This window comes from Lutra lutra, chromosome 5, assembly GCF_902655055.1.
Source record: "Lutra lutra chromosome 5, mLutLut1.2, whole genome shotgun sequence".
Taxonomy (NCBI): Eukaryota; Metazoa; Chordata; class Mammalia; order Carnivora; family Mustelidae; genus Lutra; species Lutra lutra.
In genome coordinates this window covers 72,775,156-72,796,057 of record NC_062282.1, presented here as the reverse complement: position 1 = coordinate 72,796,057, position 20,902 = coordinate 72,775,156, and the positions used below count along the sequence as shown (strand labels likewise).

The 20,902-nt window shown below is 51.2% G+C and overlaps 1 protein-coding gene across 3 annotated transcripts in view; it reads left to right on the top strand.

The window, feature by feature from the left end:
- Positions 1–20,902, top strand: part of FSTL4 (follistatin like 4) — a 717,149-nt gene that overhangs the window by 499,000 nt on the left and 197,247 nt on the right. For 2 of the 3 annotated variants that reach the window (XM_047730849.1, XM_047730848.1), the window contains one exon: positions 1,517–1,762. In XM_047730849.1, coding sequence (XP_047586805.1) covers positions 1,517–1,762 — 246 coding nt within the window. The remainder of the gene's footprint in view (positions 1–1,516; positions 1,763–20,902) is intronic. The other variant, XM_047730850.1, reaches the window with a different exon arrangement.

Below are 20,902 nucleotides of genomic sequence, written 5' to 3'. Positions count from 1 at the left end.
CCAGCCCAGGGCCTCCCACTGCCAGGATCCCTCGGCTCCCCTTCACCTGTCAACCTTGACAGGAAGACGTGTGCAGAGCCAATAAATGCCACCGAGCCTCCACTGTGACATGCAAACATCAGCCAAGTGGATAAAGAAGATTCCCACGCCTGCTTAGGATCTGCACTTCTACACTGCTCAGAGATATTTTGACCTTCTAGTTTATTTTGATTCAAGAAAAAGTCAATATTTCTTAGCTTGCCAAGGCTGGAAGAATTTAAATGAATTATTGAATCAAGCAGTTAATCTATTGATAACTGATTTTTTTCCTTTCAAATCTAGAATGATGAAAAGCAGGCTTAATGGAAAACAGGAAAAAGAAGGTTGTTTTTCCCCCAGACGTTTTAATCCCATGGGATCAGAGCTGGGGCCAAAGGTTCAGTGTTGACCACTGGGGCCATTCTGTCTCGCTTGAAAATTGTGAAGAAGATACAATTAAAACTTAAAAGCAAAGACTTCCGTGGCCGTAAAATCTGCATCCATGATTTAATTATTTGTATTTCGATATCCTTTTCCTATTCTCAACTTGTGTTTGCTGCCATTAATGCTGCATGGCAAACCTCTCATTTTCTGAACTCCTCTGGTGGAATGGAATGTCATTTTGGGGGTGCTTGCTTGGCCTTTCGTGTAAGTGGGCACTTCCAGCAATAAGATGCTCTCCTGGCCTGCCCACATGGGAGTGTGAGCTCTGGGCACCACTGCCTCACACCACTGGACATGTGTGTTGGGTGCAGGGGACACCCAGCAGCATGGCAGCAGCCATTTCCCCGGTCTCAGCCTTCCTGCCACAGCTGTGGCTTCCTGCTTTGTGCTAGAAAGGGTTGGGCGGTAGAGAAAGGCTACTGGTCCCACTGTTGGTGGTGTGTATCCTGGAGAACCACATTCTCACCCAGAGACAAAGGTCAAGCTCAAGCCTCCCTGCCATGGCTGACCCCATCCTGAACATTTAAGAGTATCGCTTTCTCCTTTCTTACTCCACACTGACTCCCTAGACTCTGCCGTTTTTCCCACTGCCTGCCCCACATATCTGACCACACTTGCTCTGCTTGGCACTCTGTGTCTCCTAGAATCACTCCTGGCATGCTTACCCTTCCCATCCTGCCCCTGTACAGAACTCCTTCTCCCATCAGGTCATTCCCTCCAGTACAATTACGAGAGCCATGGCTCAAAAGGCAAGCCATCCTCCTTTCACTTGGCATGGCCCATTGGCTCTTTGCTACCTCCATGTGGTCCCCTGTTTACTCTTCCCTTCCAGGATGGGTGTGCCTGAGATGGTTGGTGTGAGCCATAAAACCTGAACCCTGTACAGCTGGGCACTGCTTTTGGCACCTGTGACTACCTCCTGTTAGTAGGGCAAAGACTCTTTTGGGCACCCCAGACCCCAAGCCCTTGGCTTCACTGGCAAATGGAACCACAAAGGAAGCCCTTGACCACCCTCCCCAAATGCTTGCAGCTGACCCTCTGTGTTTGTGTTCAGCAGGACTTTCTGATGGGCTGCCAGCCTCCTGTGGGAAGAAGTTCTGCAGCCGCGGGAGCAGGTGCATGCTCAGCAGAGAGACCGGGGAGCCCGAATGCCAGTGCCTGGAGGCATGCAGGCCCAGCTACATGCCCGTGTGTGGCTCCGATGGGAGGTTTTATGAGAATCACTGTGAACTCCACCGAGCCGCCTGCCTGCTGGAGAGGAATATTGTCATTGTCCACAGCAAAGACTGTTTCCTTAAAGGTAGGAAGATACCTCCTTGCACCTATGCTTTTGGTTTTGGGGATGGATCTTCTCATGCCAGGGTGCTGAGTCTGCAGGTTGGAGGTGTAAAGGCAGTAGAGGAAGGCAGGAGCCTCAGCAACGTTTCAATGAGGCATGTTCTGTGTATGTCCACCTCCAGAGACCCCCTGCCTTTGGCGGGGGGGCCTTGGAGAGCAGAATCTAGGCAGACCTTTGGGGTAGGACAGGGAGGGGAAAAGAAGGGATGGAACCCACCAAGTGCCTGCAACAGTGATGGAGAGGTGCATCAGAGCTGCCTGGGCCTGGGCACCCAGAGCGGAGGGGCAGGGCTCAGGCTCTCCCTAATGGGACAGGAGCTCATGGTGCTATGGCCGGGATGTCAGGGAGTTCTCCGCAAGGGAGCACAGGTCTATTGGCCCCCTACAGCCGCCCCCCAAGCCACCTGCAGACACATGAAGGGCCGCTTTCCCATCCTGTCTGGGCTGTGGCAGCAGAAGTCGAGGTCAGGGGGAAAGGTGTCCTGGAGAAGGCAAAGCTCTGGCAGGTCGGGCTTCCCCTCTGAGTAGAAGTAGCTTTGGACACGTTCACGGCTGTGCTTCTGAAACTCACGCTGAAGTGCTGCAGGAGTCATGAGGCACATTATGGAAATGAGGCCAAAATGAGCCCAGGAAAAACGTTCCCGGTCTGAAAACCCTGCCCAGCCTCATGCCCACCGAACCCCGGCCCTGTGCGCGCTAAAACACTTGACCAGCTGCTCCAGCTTCATTGGCCGTGTTGAATTTTATAGACTGATGTTCCGTTCTCCAGTTTCCAATATCCCCCAAATTGCATCTTTCTAAAGGTTTTTATTTCTGCTTCAGAGTGCGCCCAGCCTCCCTCACCATCGGTTATTCAAACAGCATTTCTCATTTCATGCAAGGGAAAAACAACCCATGAAAGCTGCCTCGGCAAGGGAGGGTGGGCAAGAGCCAGGGAGGATGGGGGCCGCCGGTGCACGCGGATCAGGGCTTGGTTCTGCTTCATGCTGCTTGAATTCATCCACCAAATCCTTCTGATTCATTGAGGTTTTATACGGATTTTGTGAATGCCCGTGCTGTGGACAGCAGTCCCCACCAGCTCCCAGAGAGGCCTAAGGGTGCCGTCTGGCTCTGCCTCTTCCCAGCTGTGTGACCTTGGGCACATCACTCCACTTCTCTGGGCCTTTTCCTCTGCTGTGAAAGGGGCTATTGGCAGTATGGAGGAAAGTAAATGAGAGGCTACACAGACACCCATGTGCCAGGCACATCACAGTGTGGTGTATTAGTGACCCCTGTCATCCTGTTTTAATCCAGCGTGGCCTCGAGCCTGGAGCAGAGAGGCACAGGTCATGCGGGGAAGGCAGAGGCAGGAACAAGTGCCCTGCCCAGCAGGTGTGGGGCCCACATAGCTTCTAGGTAGGTGGAGTCAGGAATGAAGAAGCTGAGGGTCAGGTCCCCATGCTGAGATGCCCAACAGGAACCAGGGCTCCCGTTTCTGCAGACCCAGCTCCGTGGGTCTGGACGCCATGGAGGAGTCCTCACCATCTCCTGCTCAGATCGGCTCCCGTCCCAGGAAGTGGGAAGGCCTGCCTGCCTCTGTCCTCCAGCATCCCCACCAGGAGTGCCCAGCAAACAGTGAAGCCCTATTCACTGACCGCAGGGGCTTGGCAGGGATGGAGGGTAGGCAGGGGGCTTCGGGTGGGCACCACCCCACCTGCCCCAGAGCCATGGTTCCAATGGGGAACAAGAGGACACAGTAATAGGGGCTGGGGAGCAGAGGTCTTAGAAGGGAAGAGGCAGTAAAGGACAATATTCTACAGCCCCACCCCGAGATAGCAGTAGAGTATTTAATCCCCTCTTCAGCTCCACGGATGGTGGTTTGTCTTTTGTCCCTACTTCCAAGGAGTTATTGATAGAGGAAACTGAAAAATACCTTCTTTTTTTCATGCAAATAGTAATTCTAAATTCATCCATGTTCATTCTCTTTTCCTACCAGACTTTTTCTAAAGAAAAGTTCTGACTTCATTCTCAGGTTTCATTTGTACCCCAGAAGTCACTATGAGGACACACTCCTCACGGGGTCTCGTGTGTAGAGACAGTGGGGGGGACATGGAGGTGGACTCAAGGGGCCGCAGCTCAGAACACCCCCTCTGTGGCTGGGGCCTGGGCTGTCGGCGGAGCAGGGAAGGTGATCTCTGGAGGGCTGCGTGGAGACCACAACCCTCTTGCTCTGCAAGGGAGGAGAGGCGATATTCTAAGCCCCAGTTTCAGGAAAACTTCTGGTATCACATTGCGGTTGCTATGGCAATGGAATTCCTCGTGAATGTGGAATGAAATATAACATCATTTAGGGATTACTAGCATGTGAGTAAAGCAACACTGAACTCAAATCATTGCTTCAGCTCATCTTTGCAGCTTTTGATACCAGCTCTCCTGACATCCCAAGCAGGGTGTCCCCTGCCAAAAATCAGGGGGACAGAGAGATGTAGGATTGTCAGATCTCTTTCTGCCTGTGGCCAAATCAAAGAGTTGTTGTTGTAAAAGTGGTGTTCTCAGCACCAGATACCACCAGAGAATACCAAGACAGTGGGTGGAATTCTCTGTAACTCTAACTTCTCATAGGCTTTGTGTTTGCAAAGTTACCTCATGACATGGGGTTCCTATTTGTATACTGGTTGGCACTTTTAAAATTGTTTTTCTGTCTCCGTTTGGAATTCACGCAGTATCTCCTGCGCTGTTTGAGAAGACAAGCTTGCTTTCAGCCGTCACTCACTACACCGGGCTTGTATTATCCCAGATGATACAGTGTCATAGTTGGGCAGTTTTCCAAACAAACCGTGAAATTATGGAAGAAAGAGGCCTGTTAGGGCTACAGTTCTAAACGGATCTGAAGATTCCTTGTCCTGCATGGTGTTTTTGGGGGGCACTTTGATGCCTCAGAGACAAGTTTCCAGGCTCATGAAATCAGAGGAAATAATTTCCGTTTTTAACCAAAAAATGAAACACACTACAGGCTCACTAACAAACCTTTTTTTTTTAAGTGTTACCACACAGGGAATAAAAACCCAGCCTTTTGAATAAATGAAACAAGGTGGGATCGGGAGGGAGACAAACTATAAGAGACTCTTATTGTCACAAAACAAACTGAGGGTGGCTGGGGGAGGGGAGAGGGGGGTGGGGTTATGGACATTGGGGAGAGTGTGTGATATGGTGAGTGCTGTGAAGTGTATAATCCTGGCTATTCACAGACCTGTACTCCTGGGGCTAATAATACATTATATGTTTATTAAAAATTATATATATATATATATACACACACACACACACACACACACACAAACAGACAAACAGAAAAAAAAACAGCCTTTTGTGGCAAGGCAGAACAGATAGGTCTTGCTGCCAAAGAGGCTTCTTCTATTGTTGTTCCTGATGGTACTTTGAATGTTACTGCTTCAGAACTGAAATTAGGTGTCTCGCCTTCAGGCCATTTCCATACTTCCGCAAGTCTTTCCTGCCCTGCAAGAGAGTGAGTGCTACTCACATCCCCCCGCTGGGGGCCCAGGCTTTGGTTTCCCCCTCGGTCGGTTGGAGCAGGTCCCCACAGCCAGGGAGGTGCTGAGGCCTGAGTGAGCCTTGCAGGCGGGAGTAGGCGGGAGCAGGCCTTGCGAGGGGTGGGGGAGTGGGGGTGGCACAGGCTCAAAGGCACGCCTGAGATCCATCGTGGGCCATACCACACCTCCTTGGTCAGGGCACGTGAGCTCTCTGTGCCTCACTTACCCCATCCATAGAACAGGAATGACAGCAGTGCCTGCCTCACAGCTAGGCTGCCGTGGGCATGAACTGAGCAGCTGCTGGCCCGTGATGAGCTCACTTCTCTAAGCAGGGTCAGCTGCTGCTCAGGACCACGGGGATGCCATTGCAAACACGGTGACATAGCAGAGAGGCAAATTTGAGAGGCAAATGCAAGAGGCAAATGCGAGAGGCCTTAAGATGCCTGCCCCTGGACAGCACTGTGTATGAGCTAAGAACTTGGTGGGGGCCGGGGCGGGTGCGCCTGTGAGCGAAGAGAGAGATGATCACTGGTTCTCCATGTTTATGGAATGAGTGGCTAGAACTGGATCTCCAAATGGGCAAACTAAACTCACCTCTAACTGCCTTGCTGTTTTAAAAAGAGATGTAACAAGTCATTTAGGTTCACCTGACAGGTCAGTAGAGATGCTGAAGGAGTTCCAATAGCCCCTGATTCTGAGTCTAGAGGAAGTTCTGGAATGCATGAAAGCCTCCTGGGAACTGCCAGTTGAGCCTCAGGGAGGGATTCATCTGCCAGAGGCTGAGAAGGGGCATGTCCAGGGAAGAGAGAGTAAGGGGCATCTCCCAGGGTGAGTGAGGGCAGGAGGGTGGTCCTTAGCAAGGCAGGCATGGGGTTCCTGCAGACTCAGAGAAGAGCAAGGGCCTAAAATGCAGATCATGGGGAATGTGGGTTCACACTAGGTAAAGTGGACACTTGGGGAAAGTGAGCTGAGAAAGGCCTGCACACCAGGCTAGGGTGTTTGCGCCCAAGCTGACTGTCCGATGAACCAGTCCAACTTCCTCATTCCCCAGACAGGGACCCTGGGGCCCAGAGAGGGCTGGTACCTAGTCCAGGTTACTCAGGCCCTGCCTCTGCAGCCTGCCCTTGAGAAGCAGCCACGGCTCTGGGGCTGCTCATGCCAGCAAGGCATGTTCATGACAGATGCAGCCACTTTCTTCTTCTCCCCTGGACACCTCTTGGTGCAGAGATGGAAGGCTCAGGAGCCTTGATCAGTGAGAAAGGTCTGGGAGCTCTTCAGTGGGGGCCTGCCCTCTAGGTCAACAAGAAGCCCAGTTGGGAACAACTCCCAAAAACCTGGCTCAGTCGTCCCAAACTGACAGGTCCTCTGGATGTCCCAACACCAGACCACTCTCTCCCCAGTGAGGAAGGAATAGGAACGCAGGTTCACTCAGAGGCCACTGAGCCCCAGGGCAAAGTAGCAGAGCCTCTAAGACCAATCTGAAGGCCCTTCCACCAGGTCTGGCTTTTTATGCCAGCCTCCACTTTCTCTCCAAAACCCCTTTCCTGTTTCCAGTTTCTTCAAATTGCCCTCTACTCCTGGCCCCACCCACATTCTGTCCAGAGACCTTGGCTGCTCTTCCAGCCCTGCCCAGCAATCTGTGTGTACTCAGTGCCCTTCCTGACCTTCACTTTGAACGCCACAGAGGAGAGTGTGGCCATTCTCTGCCAAGTCGCCCAGCTTCACAGGCATTATTGAATGTCCTCCAGATGCCAAGGCTGTGCTGGACCTGAGGACACCCATATGATCAGAACTCTAGGCCTGATCTCCTGGAATAGATAGCCACAAGGAAGGGCCACCTCCATTCCCCAGCACTCCCACTCTCTGGGCCAGCAGAGGGGGCTGCTCTAGCCAGAGACACACCCAAGACCTCAAGGACCAGCAGGGATCTTCATGGACTGTACCGTTTCAGAGACTTCCCCTATAGATTGTTCCCTCACCAGTGCACAAGGAACTGGGGGGACCAAGCAGCAGGTTGACCAGCAGCCCCCAGGGCAGCAGCCCTTGGAGCTCACTCATCCCCTTTCTGGTACCTGCTCCCCCATCAAGAGAAACATGGCATCAGACAAAGGTTTGTTCTTCCGTTATATCCTCTAGGTTTTATGCAAGACAACGTCTTGGTGCGAGCACCTCACAAAAGTGCAAGAATGTTATCAGTGCAGTGCGTGTGATGTGCTTCACAGAATGGCTGTACTTTGGATGAATTAATTACATTCCAGTAATTAAAAATTGCTAATAAGTTACTGAGCTGAGAAAGTCTCACACTGCATTGATTTTGCTTATGTAAACACGCCACAGCCTCTGAGGCCCCCACGTTGTCTTCTGCCCTTTCCTGACACCCCTCCTCCATATGTCCAGCCCCTCCTCAGTCCCCTCGGCCAGCTCCGGGTGTCTCCTAGCCCCTCGAGTCTCCTAGCCCCGCATCCCTCCATGTGTCCTCCCTTCTCTCCCCCAGACTCCAGGCGCCACCCATGCTGGGTGCTTCCTCTGCCCCATCTCTGCCACACTCTGCCCACCAGGGTTCCTTCTGCCTCCCATCCCCAGGGAGATTGGTGTAGCCCCAGTGTCACAGCCAGGTGGCATTTTGCAGGCCTTCTCTTGCTGAACCTGCCCTACCATGGGCAGTCTTTGGGCAGCCCCCACTTGTGCTACTGTGATCCGTGGTGTGGGCCCCTCCTTCCCTACTAGCTTTCTACACATGAGTTCTCCCCAGGCCCCCCTCAGCCCTCCTCTCTTTCCTTTACACCCCCTCACCATTCTTGCCATGCCTCATATGCAAATAAGACCCAGCTGTATCTTCATCCCGACCTCTCGTCCACATTTCAGTCACAGGTCCTGCTCCCCAAAGGCCCACAACCACCTCAGATCCAGTGTGTCCTGAATGAACTCTCCACCTCTCCACTCCCTCTGTCCTTAACACCCTCGTTCCTCACACAATGTCTGTCTCAGTGAGAGCAACCTCTTCATACCCCAGGAGACCGGACCCCAAGAGACTGATGCCTCCTTGCAGCTGAACCCCCTCACCATAAAATCGCACCAGGCTTACTTCCTTTTAAATTCTTACCTCTGCCCCCTCTTCTGTACCTGTTCGCCCATCCCATCATCATCATTCACCTGCATGGCCGCTGTGACCCCCTAGATGTTCTCCCAGCTCCTGACCAGATACTTCTTCAAACCCACTTTCTATATGGCCTTAAGAGCGAATTTTTCAGGAGGTAACTACTCTGCCTTAACCCTTCCATCCATTCATTCAGCAAATGTGCACCTCCTATGAGTCAGGTCTGTGCCAGGCACTGGGGATAGAGCAGTGCACGAAATGGACATGATTCCTGCCCCGATGGCACATGCAGTCTCTTGTTGTACGTAAGAGATTAAGTGTTTTAGCCAATGACAAGTGCCATGGAGAAGTATGGAGTAGGCACAGGGGTTGGCAAGAGTTACTAATAGGAGAAGAGGCATCTGAGCCAATAGCTGGAGAAGGTTGAGAAGTTAGGGAGTTACCTATTTGACTATCTGGAGGAAGGAGTAGCAGGTTCAAAGACCCTGAGGTGAGAGCCCTCCCGGCTTGTTTAGGAATCAACAAGGAGCCCAGGATAACTGAAGCAGAGTGAGGAAGGCCAGAGAGGTCCGAGCGGTGGTCAAAGGGGCCTTGCTGACCATGGGAAGTCTGAGCTGCTAACTACTATCCCATGTTGCCTTTCTGATTATTCTGCCATGCCCACCAGTGGATGGCCTCGAGGCACCATCCCGTTCATCACCACCCTAGGAAGCTGTCCGGGGTGTGCTATAGCTGGAAAAGACCTGTCCAGGGGCTGTCAAGCATCTCCGGGGTCCTTCTTCACCTGAGTTCAACTCACAGGGCCAGGGGATTTCCTCCTCCTTGTCAGCTTGTCAACCTTCCTATAATACTGGGGGTCACTTTCGAGTAAAGAAATATGATTTATCTTTCAACCCCAACACCCAGAAATGTTCATTCATTTTGGATGAATACACAAATGGATGTTATATATTAAATAGGATATGTGCAAACCTTTCAAGGTCCCCAACTGAGAGCATGGAAAGCCCTAGAGGTGCTCTGTGCCACATGTATCAGAGGGTCCCAGCAAAGGACCAGCAAAGGATGGGTGGGATTTATAAGGAGGACCCTGCTCAAAGACATGTTCTCTGTGACGGGCCGGGGGGTGGTGGGCATTAAGGGTGTTGAGGGAACACAAGGAAAGAATGGGCAGAAGGCGGCAGAGGAGGGGGGGTGACACGGAGCCTCCTGTCCCCCCCACTTCTTGCCAGCAGAGGCTGTTTAACAAGGCCCTACATGGAAAGAAGGGGGCCATTGGCCCCGGCTGCTTCGAACCACCTCCTGGAGACTGTGGCCAATGCTTGGGAGACTTTGGCTGATGATCAGGAGTCAAATGTTTAATTACTGGAGCGAGAAGAAGTTGATTTGGGACTTCTTTAAGGTTCTCCCCTATTGCGCCTTCAATTAAGATCAAGGCCCCGTGCAGCAGCCGCTAAATGATGCCGCATATTGAATCTCTGTGCTCAAGCAGTTTATCTAATTATCTGTGTGACAAACTCAGCAGCTGTCAGCGCGGCCACAGCTCAGATATGGTGACTCTGGGCCCCCGCCTGCTAGTGTTTTCTGCTTCCTCACAGGCTGAGCGAAAGGGCTTCCGTGCTCTTCTGCACATGGGGAATCCCTTTCAAGTTCTCTTGCCGCTGATGGAAGGTGCTAAGGGCACCCACAGCAGGGAGCTGAGCAGAAGCCTGGGGGTCCCCCGCTCCCTGGCTCTCTAGCCCCCTGCCGCACCCTCAGCCCCTGTGGCTGGCATGCATCTCCAGGCTCGCCCTGCTCTTCTGAACAGGGAAGCATTGGCCTGACTTGGGCCATTTTTTTTTTTTCTCCAAGGAGAAGGAGGAGGTCTTACCATTGCATCACATTTACTGAAATAAATTAAGGGAGTTGGGCGGCAGGTGTACACAGTGACCCAGGGAGAGGGAGAGGGAGATGACTGCTCATCTCCAGCAGCAGAGAGTGTATGCGTGGCTATATGTCCCAGAGCAGGCTCACCAGATGTGTGCCCACACCAAAGGATCCAATCCAAGGGATGGAGCTACGGAAAGCTGCAGCCCAGCCCTTGGCAGCATCCTGGGGACTGGGAAAGCGCCCATGGTTCCTAGCGTGGGTGAACTGGTGCCCCGCCCTTTGCCGGTGCCATGGGAGAGCCATGCCTGAACACTAATGAGGGAAACTAATGAGGGAGGGCAGAGCTTCACAATGACCTCAAAATTTGGACCCTTCGTCCTGGCAAGTCCTGTCCTCTGCCTTTCTTCTTCTTGTGTTTACTTCTGCTTTGATGCATTTTGATCACTCATTAATGAAGGTAGCCAGAGTGAAACTACTTTGGAAAAGCTCCTCTAAATGAAACTAGTAAAATTGCTTTCTTGCCAGGAAATTAAAATCATCAGACACAATGAGCTCTGCCCACTTATTAGAAGCAAGGGTCTGAGTGGGGCATTTGTCTTTGTAGCTGAAGGAGGGGTGCATCAGAGCCCCTGGAAGGCACACCTGTTGACTTGTCATTCTGCAAGGACTTCATGTCCTCTTGTCCTTGTCTTTTAGTCCGGCCCCACCCATTTTGATTGCAGGGGTTTGACCTGCAGACCTGGGCTCCAGAGGTCAGCAAGTACCTCTGTGAGCTCAGGTGCGCCCCACTCATTCTGTCAGACTGAGTTCACTGATGTCTCTACCCAGACATCATTCTCTCCCTCCCTCTCTCTCTCCATCCCTCCCTGCCCCCCACTTCCTCCTTCCTCTCTCCCCCATCCATGCTGTGTGGCTCACCAATTAATTTATATTTCCATTGAAATATAACAAACCCAAGGTCTTTCTTGTGGGACTTTGCAGAGAACCCTTTGATCTCCAGCTCTGTGTGGGCCCTCGTAGCTGAGATTTTTAAATTTTCCCCTTCCAAGCTTATCCAGTGTTCCGGGAACTCTAGATGAGAGACACATGAGGGAGGGTATGGTGCGTCTGATAGCCAGATCTTTGCTGATGGGCGGGGGGGGGGGGGGGGGTTCAGGAATAGGGGAGTGAGGAAGAAATCTGTGCAAAGCTGCAAAAGGAAGAATACCCCAGAGTGAGGGAAAGGGTTGAAAGAGGCCATCCAGGGACCCCGGGAGCAGTGGGCACAGTCGCGGGGAGGCTCAGCAACATAGCATCCCCGTTATATACAGAGTGAATTTGTTAGTTTTCCTTTCTACCCAAATATCCAAACTTTCAAGGGTGTCTCTCAACTGTTTAACCACAAGTACTGGTTCCAGGAAAGCTATAACCACCACCTCCTAGCATCCCCACCCCCCTGTCGTGACATTTTGGGGCAGTGACCATGAACAATCTGGACAGTCTTGCCAGGGCTGGGACAAATGTGAATGGAGGTGAGGCTGGACAGACCTGCCTGGACAAGAATTAAAGGGAAGTTGGCTTCTGCCACCCAGGAGAGGAATAGCTCACTCAGGGTGAAGAGAAAGGGGAAAATGATGACTGAAACCAGAAGCCCGGTAGACAGCAACTGTGTTCTCTCAATTAAGAAAACATGCACCCTGAGAGGAGATGAAAAACGGGATTATAAATTGACTAAGCCACAGCCAAAAATGAAATGGAAGCTGGAGGAGGTAAGGCAAGACTTTATGGAATGGGGAGTAGTGTCACCGAAGTGCCTTCTGTGTCTCAAGCAGTGGAGGGCAAGATTAACAACACAGAAATCAAACAAGCATGCCCCCACCGGGAGAACAGACTTAAAAAGCTCTCCCAGAATACATAGAAGAAAAAGAAAGAAAAAGGTAAAGAATAATAATAATGTGAGAGAAGATGATAGATAGAGAAGACGGGGATGAAAGTTTAGCTCTTGGCCATCCGTTATCTTCAAGACCCCAGAGCAAATCAAAGGGACATAGAGAGTGAAGAAAGATTGTTTTTTAAATTGCCCTGTGCGGAAAGATTCCTAAAATAGGTCTGAATGTAACTGCTAAAATTTCAGGATTTCAGAAATTTTTTCAAATATATTTGAAGTGATCAGGCAGAGAAGAAAAACCTGGTCTCCTGTAAAGGAAAAAAGAAAACCCACTGGTGTTTGGATTTCTGCAACATTAAGAAGCAAGAAGGCAGCGAAGACCATCTAGAGAGTTTTGAAGTGGTAATTCTGCACTCCTCAGATGAAAATCCCTGTGTGGAAACAACAGAAAGGATTCTCTGGTGGGCAGGGGCTCAGATCACAGACCACCCATGTATTCTTGGCTGGAAAAAAAAAAAAGATACTGAAAGATGAACCCCCAACAATCTAGGGACACATCAAATTTGGGAAATAAGAAGGTTATGGTACTCACAGCCTGGAGGTGAGCAAGAGATTCCTCCCATGAAAAATTGTCTAAATGATTGTTTTTAAGCATAATTACCCAAAGGGACAAAGAGTAAATGAAGATGTTAAATGCAGCTAATTTCTTTGACTCTCTTGTGAGGGTTTCAACAGATCCTGCATAATTCTTGACTTAGTGTGTTAAAAAGCATATATCTGTTTAGCTAGGCAATTTCCCATTTACTCCATCCTTCCTCCCCAGAACGAACCCAGTGCTGGCCCCAAACAAGTCTCCCAGGCTGCTCCCTGCCACAGTGGGAGGCTTCTCTCCTGCCTTCGCTGGTGTGTCCAGAGACCACGGGTAGGATTGGTCCTTGAGTGAGGTGACCTACCCTAAGGCTGGGCCTCCCGTGCCTTGCTCACAGTGGCTAGAGTGGGCTCCCCCTTCCAGGAGGCTTGCCTGGGCTGGAATGGAAGTAGAACTCCAGCTTGCTCTAGGGTGTCTTCCTGGAGCAGTGACGTCAGTGAGCCAGCGATGTGGCCTGGACTAGTGATTCTCGTGTTCTAATCGAAATAGGTGGTTGATCCACAAGCAAGGAGTGAGTAAGAGCTGAACCATGTTGTGAGAAAAAAAGCCAGGAAAGCAAAAGTCTGGCCTCTTGGGAGGGTAAGGTAGAGATGAGACCCCCTTAGGCCAGCCAGGGCTACCATGGAGGTGGCCCTGCACAGGAGAAAAGGATGGGGTCACCATGATGGTGGCCACCATTCATGGAGTGGCTGCCAGCTTCCCAGCCTCTACCAGATCCGCTGTGGGCATTAACTCATGTCAAATAAAAGCCCAGTTACTGAGCTGCTAAATGAGAACTGGGGCCTGCTTTCCTCTGTCACTATGTGCCAGCAGCTCCTCCACCATGTAGAAGGGCCTCTCCTGGGGGACAGTGGCTCAATGTGACCCTGGCAGGATGCACAGGACTTGACCAACCAGATGTGGGGGAGGGTGGTGGCAGCTGGACATACTTAATGCAGCCTCCCTGCTCCCTGCTGCCTTCCCTCCGCCTCTTCTCAGACTGGCCACAGGCTGCTGATCAGACAACTTGTGCTTAAAAGTGATCTTCCCCTAAAAGCAAATGGGTGGAATGTCACTTTCCCGTGGATATCCAGATTGTCACAGCCAGTCATTTTAATGAAGTGAATCGTGTTCACACGCATCCAGTCTTTCGACCCCAGGGACCGGCACCGTGTGGATTGGTGATGTTACCACCACCATGCACACGTTGCAGACGAAGGGCGTGTCCGCTCCCTGCCAGGGGACAGGCGGGGACAGCTGGCTTCCTCAGCAGAGGAAAGGAGACTGCCACTCTTCCGGGTTGCTCTTCTCTGTGTCTCCACCTCAGCCTCTCTTCCTTCTCGCCCAGTCCCTGCTCTGTCCCTGCCGTATTTCAGCAGCACGAAGACCTTATTTACATGCCAGGCTTGTCTCAATAAACACTCCTAACAATTTTAAAGGAACAAACATTCCATTTTAAAAAGTCTTGTGGATCTCAGGGTACACAGTTGCGGATATCAAGAAGACCTAATGAAGAGAGAGATCTCTGGAAAAGGCAGACAAAGCCCACTGCTGGGAAATGGGGTTTCTCTCCTGTGAGAAATGCCGACAGGAGTGCACATGCTAATTTAGAAAAACAGTGAAGAGGAACCCAGACGCACCCTGGAATATGCCTGTCTAGAAGGCTGGGGAAAGAAATAACCCCAGGAAGAGGCACCTGCCAGCTTTCTTTGGTTACAGCTCCACGGGGACTCAGTGGGCTCTGATTATAATTCAGTGTTTGTGGAGTTTATTGTGATTTTGTGCATCTCACGCTTTTTAAGAGACCGGAGAGCGGATGGGAGCAGAGGGCAGGGTAACGACTCACAGAGAAAGCCCATGCCCCAGGCCAGGCCTGCCCCACTGGGTACCTGTCGACACTTCATCCCATTCAGCCCTACGACAGCCCTTCGGGACAAGGAGTATTACTGTCCCGACTGAGCAGAGGCTGACACTGAGGTCAGAGAGGCTTTGTGACTTGCCCAAGACCAAGGAGGAGAGAGCCGTCACTTAGACTCAGGCCCATTTTATTTAAAATGTGCTCTTTGTTCCTCTCACTCTGCTACCTCTCTTGTATGTGTAATGACTTTTATAGTCAATAAAAGAAAACAAGCCTTGGAAACCATCTAATTCTGAAAGTACCTCGTGATCACTGTCCAGCCACCTGGCAGACTATGTCTGTGTTCGCATAGTTCTGTTCTGAAGACAACTTCTTTGCAGGAGCGGGTGATGGTCACCTTGCTGTGGGCCGCTCTCGCCTCGACAAAAGAGTAATGTTTTTTTCACAACCTTGGTTCTTTCGTTGTCTTTGTTGCTTCCACTGTGCCATGTCTTCTGTCTATGGGATGGTTTTTATAAATCAGAAATGCAGGAGACCTCACACTGAACGGCACCCAGTCTATCCCTTGGTCAGGATTGGCTGGGAACAGTACCTAGCAGAGGAGCCAGTGGACAGGTGGGCTTAGGGCTGACCCACGGACCAGGTTGTGTTCGGGGGGTCTAGGAGCCAGTGGGACAGCCCAAGCTGGCAGCCCTGGAGAAGGGGCTTGGACCTGTATGATTGGAGAAAGGGCCTCTCAAGGAAAAATCACACAGAAACTCAAGAGCAGCACGAAGGGGTGCCTGGAACGTCGCTCCACCTGTTTGTTCACATTTCTAGGCCAAGTGAAGTGGTAGTCCTGTCCTCCACATTTTATGGGTCAAGGTTACGTTTCAGGATTCGTTATAAAAACCTGGGACTCCTATATCTGGGCTGTTAATGGCTTGGTAAATTTTAACAACTGAGTCTTTTGTGGATTCAAGAAATCCTGCTGAGCACCTCCTGAGTGCCAGGCTTGGTTTACAGGCTGGGGACTCAGGAAGACTGTGATGTGGTCCCTGCCCTTGGGAAGCTCATAGCAGAGAAACATGTAAACTGGGGTGATGAGTCTACTATGGAAGGAACCAGGGAGGCCTCTGGAGGGGGTGCCATCCTTGGCTGAGTATTAAGTGGAAAGTAGAAATAGGCTAGGCAAAGAGGAAGGGAAAGGGCCTTCTAGGGCAAGGGTTAGGGTGTATATCTACAATGGGGAACCACGAGCCAATTGATGCTTTCCCCCAGTATGAAGCTTGAGATAGGGAAAAGCAGCAAGAGCTGAGTTTGAGAAAGAATTACAGCCAAACCAGGGCCAAACCTCAAAAGTCAGGTTAGGGAGCCCAGGCTCTCTCCGGTAGGTAGGACTCCTGGGCTTGAAACAGTCTGGCTGGCGTTTAGAAAGACCGCACAGTGTGGGCAAAGTGGGAATGGCCAGTGGTGGAGTGACCCAGAGGCGGGGAGCCCAGAGGCCGGGAGCCTGGTGAGGAGGTGTTCCAGGCATGCAGCCAAGGGGTACAGAAGGCTGCCTTAGGGGAATGGACAAACCTGAGCGCTGTTCAGGAAAAGTCAATGTGACAGGACAAGGGACTGACTGGGAGGGAGGTGAGAGAGAAAGAGGTTGGAGTAGAAGGATGTCCCAGCTCGTGGCCTGGCTGGCTATGAGTGCCTTTCCCACTGCAGTGGAGACGCAGGAGTGGGAGCCTTGGGGGTAGTAGGAAAGTTAGAGTTTGTCCTCAGGTCTGAGGCCCTGTGAGCCATCTGGGGGAGAGGAGTTCAGTTTGTAAAGAGCCTATGCCCCTAGGCCTCAGCCATTCCTGCCTAAGGAGGCTTTCAAATCTTTCCCGTGTGGTAGAGGCAGCCCTGCCTCCTAGCCCTACTGTATTAGTCAGGGTTCTCCAGAGAAACACAACCAGTAGTGTGTGTGTGTGTGTGTGTGTAAAGAAATCTATTAGAAGGCATTGGTTCACATGATAACAAAGGTTGGGAAGACCTAAACCTGCAAGGATAGGCTCACCGCCTAGAGACCCAGAAGGGGCCAGTTTCCTATTGGGAGTCTGAAGGCCATCTACTGGAAAATTCATCTTAGTTGAAGGAGGGCTGGTCTTTTTGTTCTATTCAGGCCTTCAACTGACTGAATGAGGCCCACACACATCCTGGAAGGCAATCTGCTTTATGCAGAGTCCACCAATTTAATTGTTAACCCTATGCAAAATACCATCACATGAACACCCAGAGTCATGGTTGATCGCATCTCTGGGCACGGTGGCCCAACTAAGCTGACTCCTCCTCACCCCAGGATTGTTCTCAATGCCTTGCTCAGTCCTGGCCAGGCCTCAGCTAACCATGGTACAGCCCATTACGGGATAGGCCTGTGTGAGGGCCTCTGATCTGCAGGAGCCAAATGTCTCATCTGGGCTGGGCCCTGAACAGCTCTGTGGATGTGCTGGTGCTTTGTCAGGCATACCCAGTGCCCCCCCTCCACCCCCCAGTAGAGGGCAGGATGCTGAGCCGGAAGGAAAGTGCTTGCATGTTCCATCAGAGGTGTGTGTCCTTCATACTGGGGCCCAGTCTGTGTCCCTGCCCTGGAGGCTGGGAGGACAGCTCTTGAGGTCATTGCACCTGCTTGGCTTGAGTTGCAAACCACCCCCTACCAGGAGCACCCAGGAGTTCCACAGGAAGGTGGGGAACTAACTCGACCCCAGAAATCCCCACCTCCCTCACCCAGCAGCCTGCAAAGGGGCTTCATGCCAATGGCTGTTGGCCCAGTAAAGTTATTTTCTTCCACAGCCTCATAGTTTTAACAGTAAGTGCTTGAAATTATACTGAAACATTCAGATGATGTAAGATGCAACCTGGGGGGGAGGAAGATCAAAGAAGAACCAAGACGTCAGATGTCTCGGGACACGAGAAAGATGCACAAATGGCGGGAGCCAGTGGCAGGGTACAAAGGCTGCTGATCAGATCCTGAGGTGGCTCTGTTCCTAGGATACGTTTGTCTGGAAACCAAACACTTTCAACCATCCAGAGAGATGGAAATCACAGTATTTGATCAGCAGCCTTGGCTGACTGGAGCTTGGGGAAGAGAGAACAGGAGATGTGTAGTTCCTCCTGGAAATCGGTAACAAAGCCTCCAGCAGGAGACCTGCCTCCTGTTAAGGCACCGGCCAATTAACAGAACAAATGTTTGCAGTGTCCCCGCCAAGGGACATGATGTTGGGTCTGCTCCCAGAGCCCCCGGCGCTGGTCATTCAGACAGGCAGGTACATGACTTAAGTTAATCGCAGAAAAATGCCTTCTAGGGAAGTGGGCACTGGCTTGTCATTTAAAGGGACTGAAGTTTGCTTTTTTTTTTTTTTTTTTAAATTTCTGAGGTTTGCTTTTGACAAGTATCTGTCTGACCCGAGAAAGGACATGTCCTTCAGACAGGCTCCCCTCCCCTCTCCTCCTACCACAGAGACTCTGGTTGGGATTTTCCCCCAGAGTACCTCAGAGCCAGAAGGAAAGGCTGGAATCTGAGGACCCAGGAAAGTTTTGGCAGGAGGGGCTGTGCTGGGCAAGCCTAGTCCAGGGTCCAGGAGAAGACAACTCTCCTTCCCATCCCAGTGGTGTCTGCTGAGCCCCCCTAGGAGCCTGCAGGGCCTGGAATCCAAGGCTGACCAGGAAGGAGTACCAGATGTGGGCCACAAGAAGGATTGGGACTGGGGGTCATGGGAAGCTCAGGGTAGGGCTGAGTCAGGAGGGCTGGCCTTACTCCTTTGCCAGGAGGTGGTCAGCCAGCAGTAAAGTTCCTTTCTGAAGGGGCTAAGGAGTAATGTGTCAGCATGGTCTGATGTAGCCAAAGCAGGAGCCTGGGTAGGAGTGCGGGAAGCCAACTACATATCCTGTTGCCAGCCCCTGAGTCTCTCCCCTCCCCCGCTGCCCCTACCCCCGCCCTTCCCCCATGAGGCCTGCCTCCAGTGTGCCCACACATATCTCAAACGGTGGCTGACAAACAGCCTGTTTCTCAGGGAACTGCAAGTATTTGCTGCATGACCCATGCCACTAGTTTTGACTTTTTACCGACCTACCCAGTCTCTCTAACATGAGATTCGGTTGAAATAGTGAGTGTCCTTCCATGCTGCCCTGGATATGGCCCCTGTGTGAGGCCAGGGATAGCACCTGCCCCTCTGATTTCTCAAGGTTGTGTGAAGCCAGTCCACTCTCTGAGCTTGCACGTTTGTCTTGTGTTGGAGGAATCCCCCTCCCCCATGTTTCAGTCACAAGTCTGCATCAGGAATTGCATGACTAACTCACAAACAAAGGAGCTGTTTCTCAGTGTTCTTGCCTCAAGTTCAAAGTGGGAGGATTGGGGGGTGAAGAGAACTAAGAGTCATGCAGGTGGGTAGGTGGAAGCTCCTCCCCCGTCGTGAGGATGAGGCAGAGGCCTCAGGGGAACGTGGGGTCATTCGGCAGTACCAAATGCTCCACACCCCAGGAAGGGCAGACTTGTCCCTCACGCCCCGTCCAGTGGGGGTCTGCAGCCCCTCAGTGCAGCAACTCCCACAGACCCACATCCACCCTTAGACACCGCTTTTCCACCACTGTTGCTGATAGGGTAGGGGCCCTGGTGGGTGAGGACACCCCTGCTGAGCTCCTCCTTGAGGTCCCTACTCACACTTCAGCTACAGTCACACATGAGGTCACATCCACAAACAGACTCGTTTACTTACATTAGAACACCGTCTTCAGTGTGGCCCCTCTCTCGTACTGAGAAAAATTTCTGTGGAGCCTGTAAAAAACACAACAGAAGAGCTAATGAGTTTAAGGCTAAAACTCATTTCTCTGTGTGTTTCAGAAGAAAACAGTCTGCTGACGTATTGTTTTAGGACCTCAAAGATTCCTGTATCTACATTGAGATTTTTGCCCACCAGGTATCCTACTTATGCACACAGCAATGATGACACCCCAAAAAAGAAGCTCCTCTTTGAAAGTTTCCATCAGAGCAATTGGAAATTTTTAGCATAACAAAAGCAGTTACATCAGTCATATGCAAACTACTTCCGAATGACCAAATTTTACATCCTGAAGCTTCCAAGTGTTTAAGAATATCCACAAAATTAATATTTTATAGACAAGACTAGAAGACTTCCCATTGGTTTCCAGTATTTCTGTTCTGGGCTGTGGGTATGGGCCTGGCTTCACAAGTGCGAGTGTACAGACACCCACATTCTCCTCTCCATCCCTGGGCACGAAAGTCATCCGTCATTTGGGAGTTGATACGTAGCATCGTCCCTTCAGTGAACTGTAGGGACCAAACCTGCCTTGCTCACTGCCCTACTGTGGGCCTGCAGTGGAGTAAGAATACAATATGTGGAATTTAAGAAACAAAACAGATGAACATAGGGGAAGGGAAGGAAAAATAAAATAAGATGAAAACAGAGAGGAAGGCAAACCATGAGAGACTCTTAACTCTAGGAAACAAACTGAGGGTTGCTGCAGGGGAACTCGGGGGTTATGGAGTAACTGAATGATGGGCATTAAGGAAAGCACGTGATATAATGAGCATGGGATGGGGGGGTTGGTTTTGGGTTTGTTTTTTTTTTTTAGATTTTATTTATTTCTTTATTTGAGAGAGCACAAGTAGGGAGGAGGGGCAGAAGGAGAGGGAGAAGCAGGCTCCTCACTGAGCAGGGAGCCGGATGCGGGACTCAAACCCAGGACCCTGCGATTATGACCCAAGCTGAAGGCAGGGCCTTAACCTTGACTGAGACACCCAGGTGCCCCAGCACTGGGTTGTTTGTTTGTTTGTTTTAAGATTTTATTTATTCGATGGAGAGCGAGATCACAAGTAGGCAGAGAGGCAGGCAGGGTGGGGGCAGGGGGAGAGGGAAGTAGGCTGAGGATCTCAGGACCCTGAGATCATAACCTGGGCCGAAGTCAGAGGCTTAACCCACGGGGCCACCTAGGAGCCCCAGCACTGGGTTTTATATACAACTGATCAATCACTAAATTCTACCCCTGAAACTAACAATATAGTTAGTATATATTAACTAAATTGAATTCAAATTTAAGAAAAAAAAATTTAAAGAAGACAATAAACACTTGCTCAGAAGTAGGAGAAAGGGCAGGGAAGGGACTGGATGAAAGCAAGTGTGGTTATCCCCTGGGTCAGCACAATGGAAAGCAGCTGATGACAGCCAGGCTGAGAGGGATGGAGCAGACACTAGTGAGCCAGGATTGCCTCTGTTACTCCAGTGGCAGC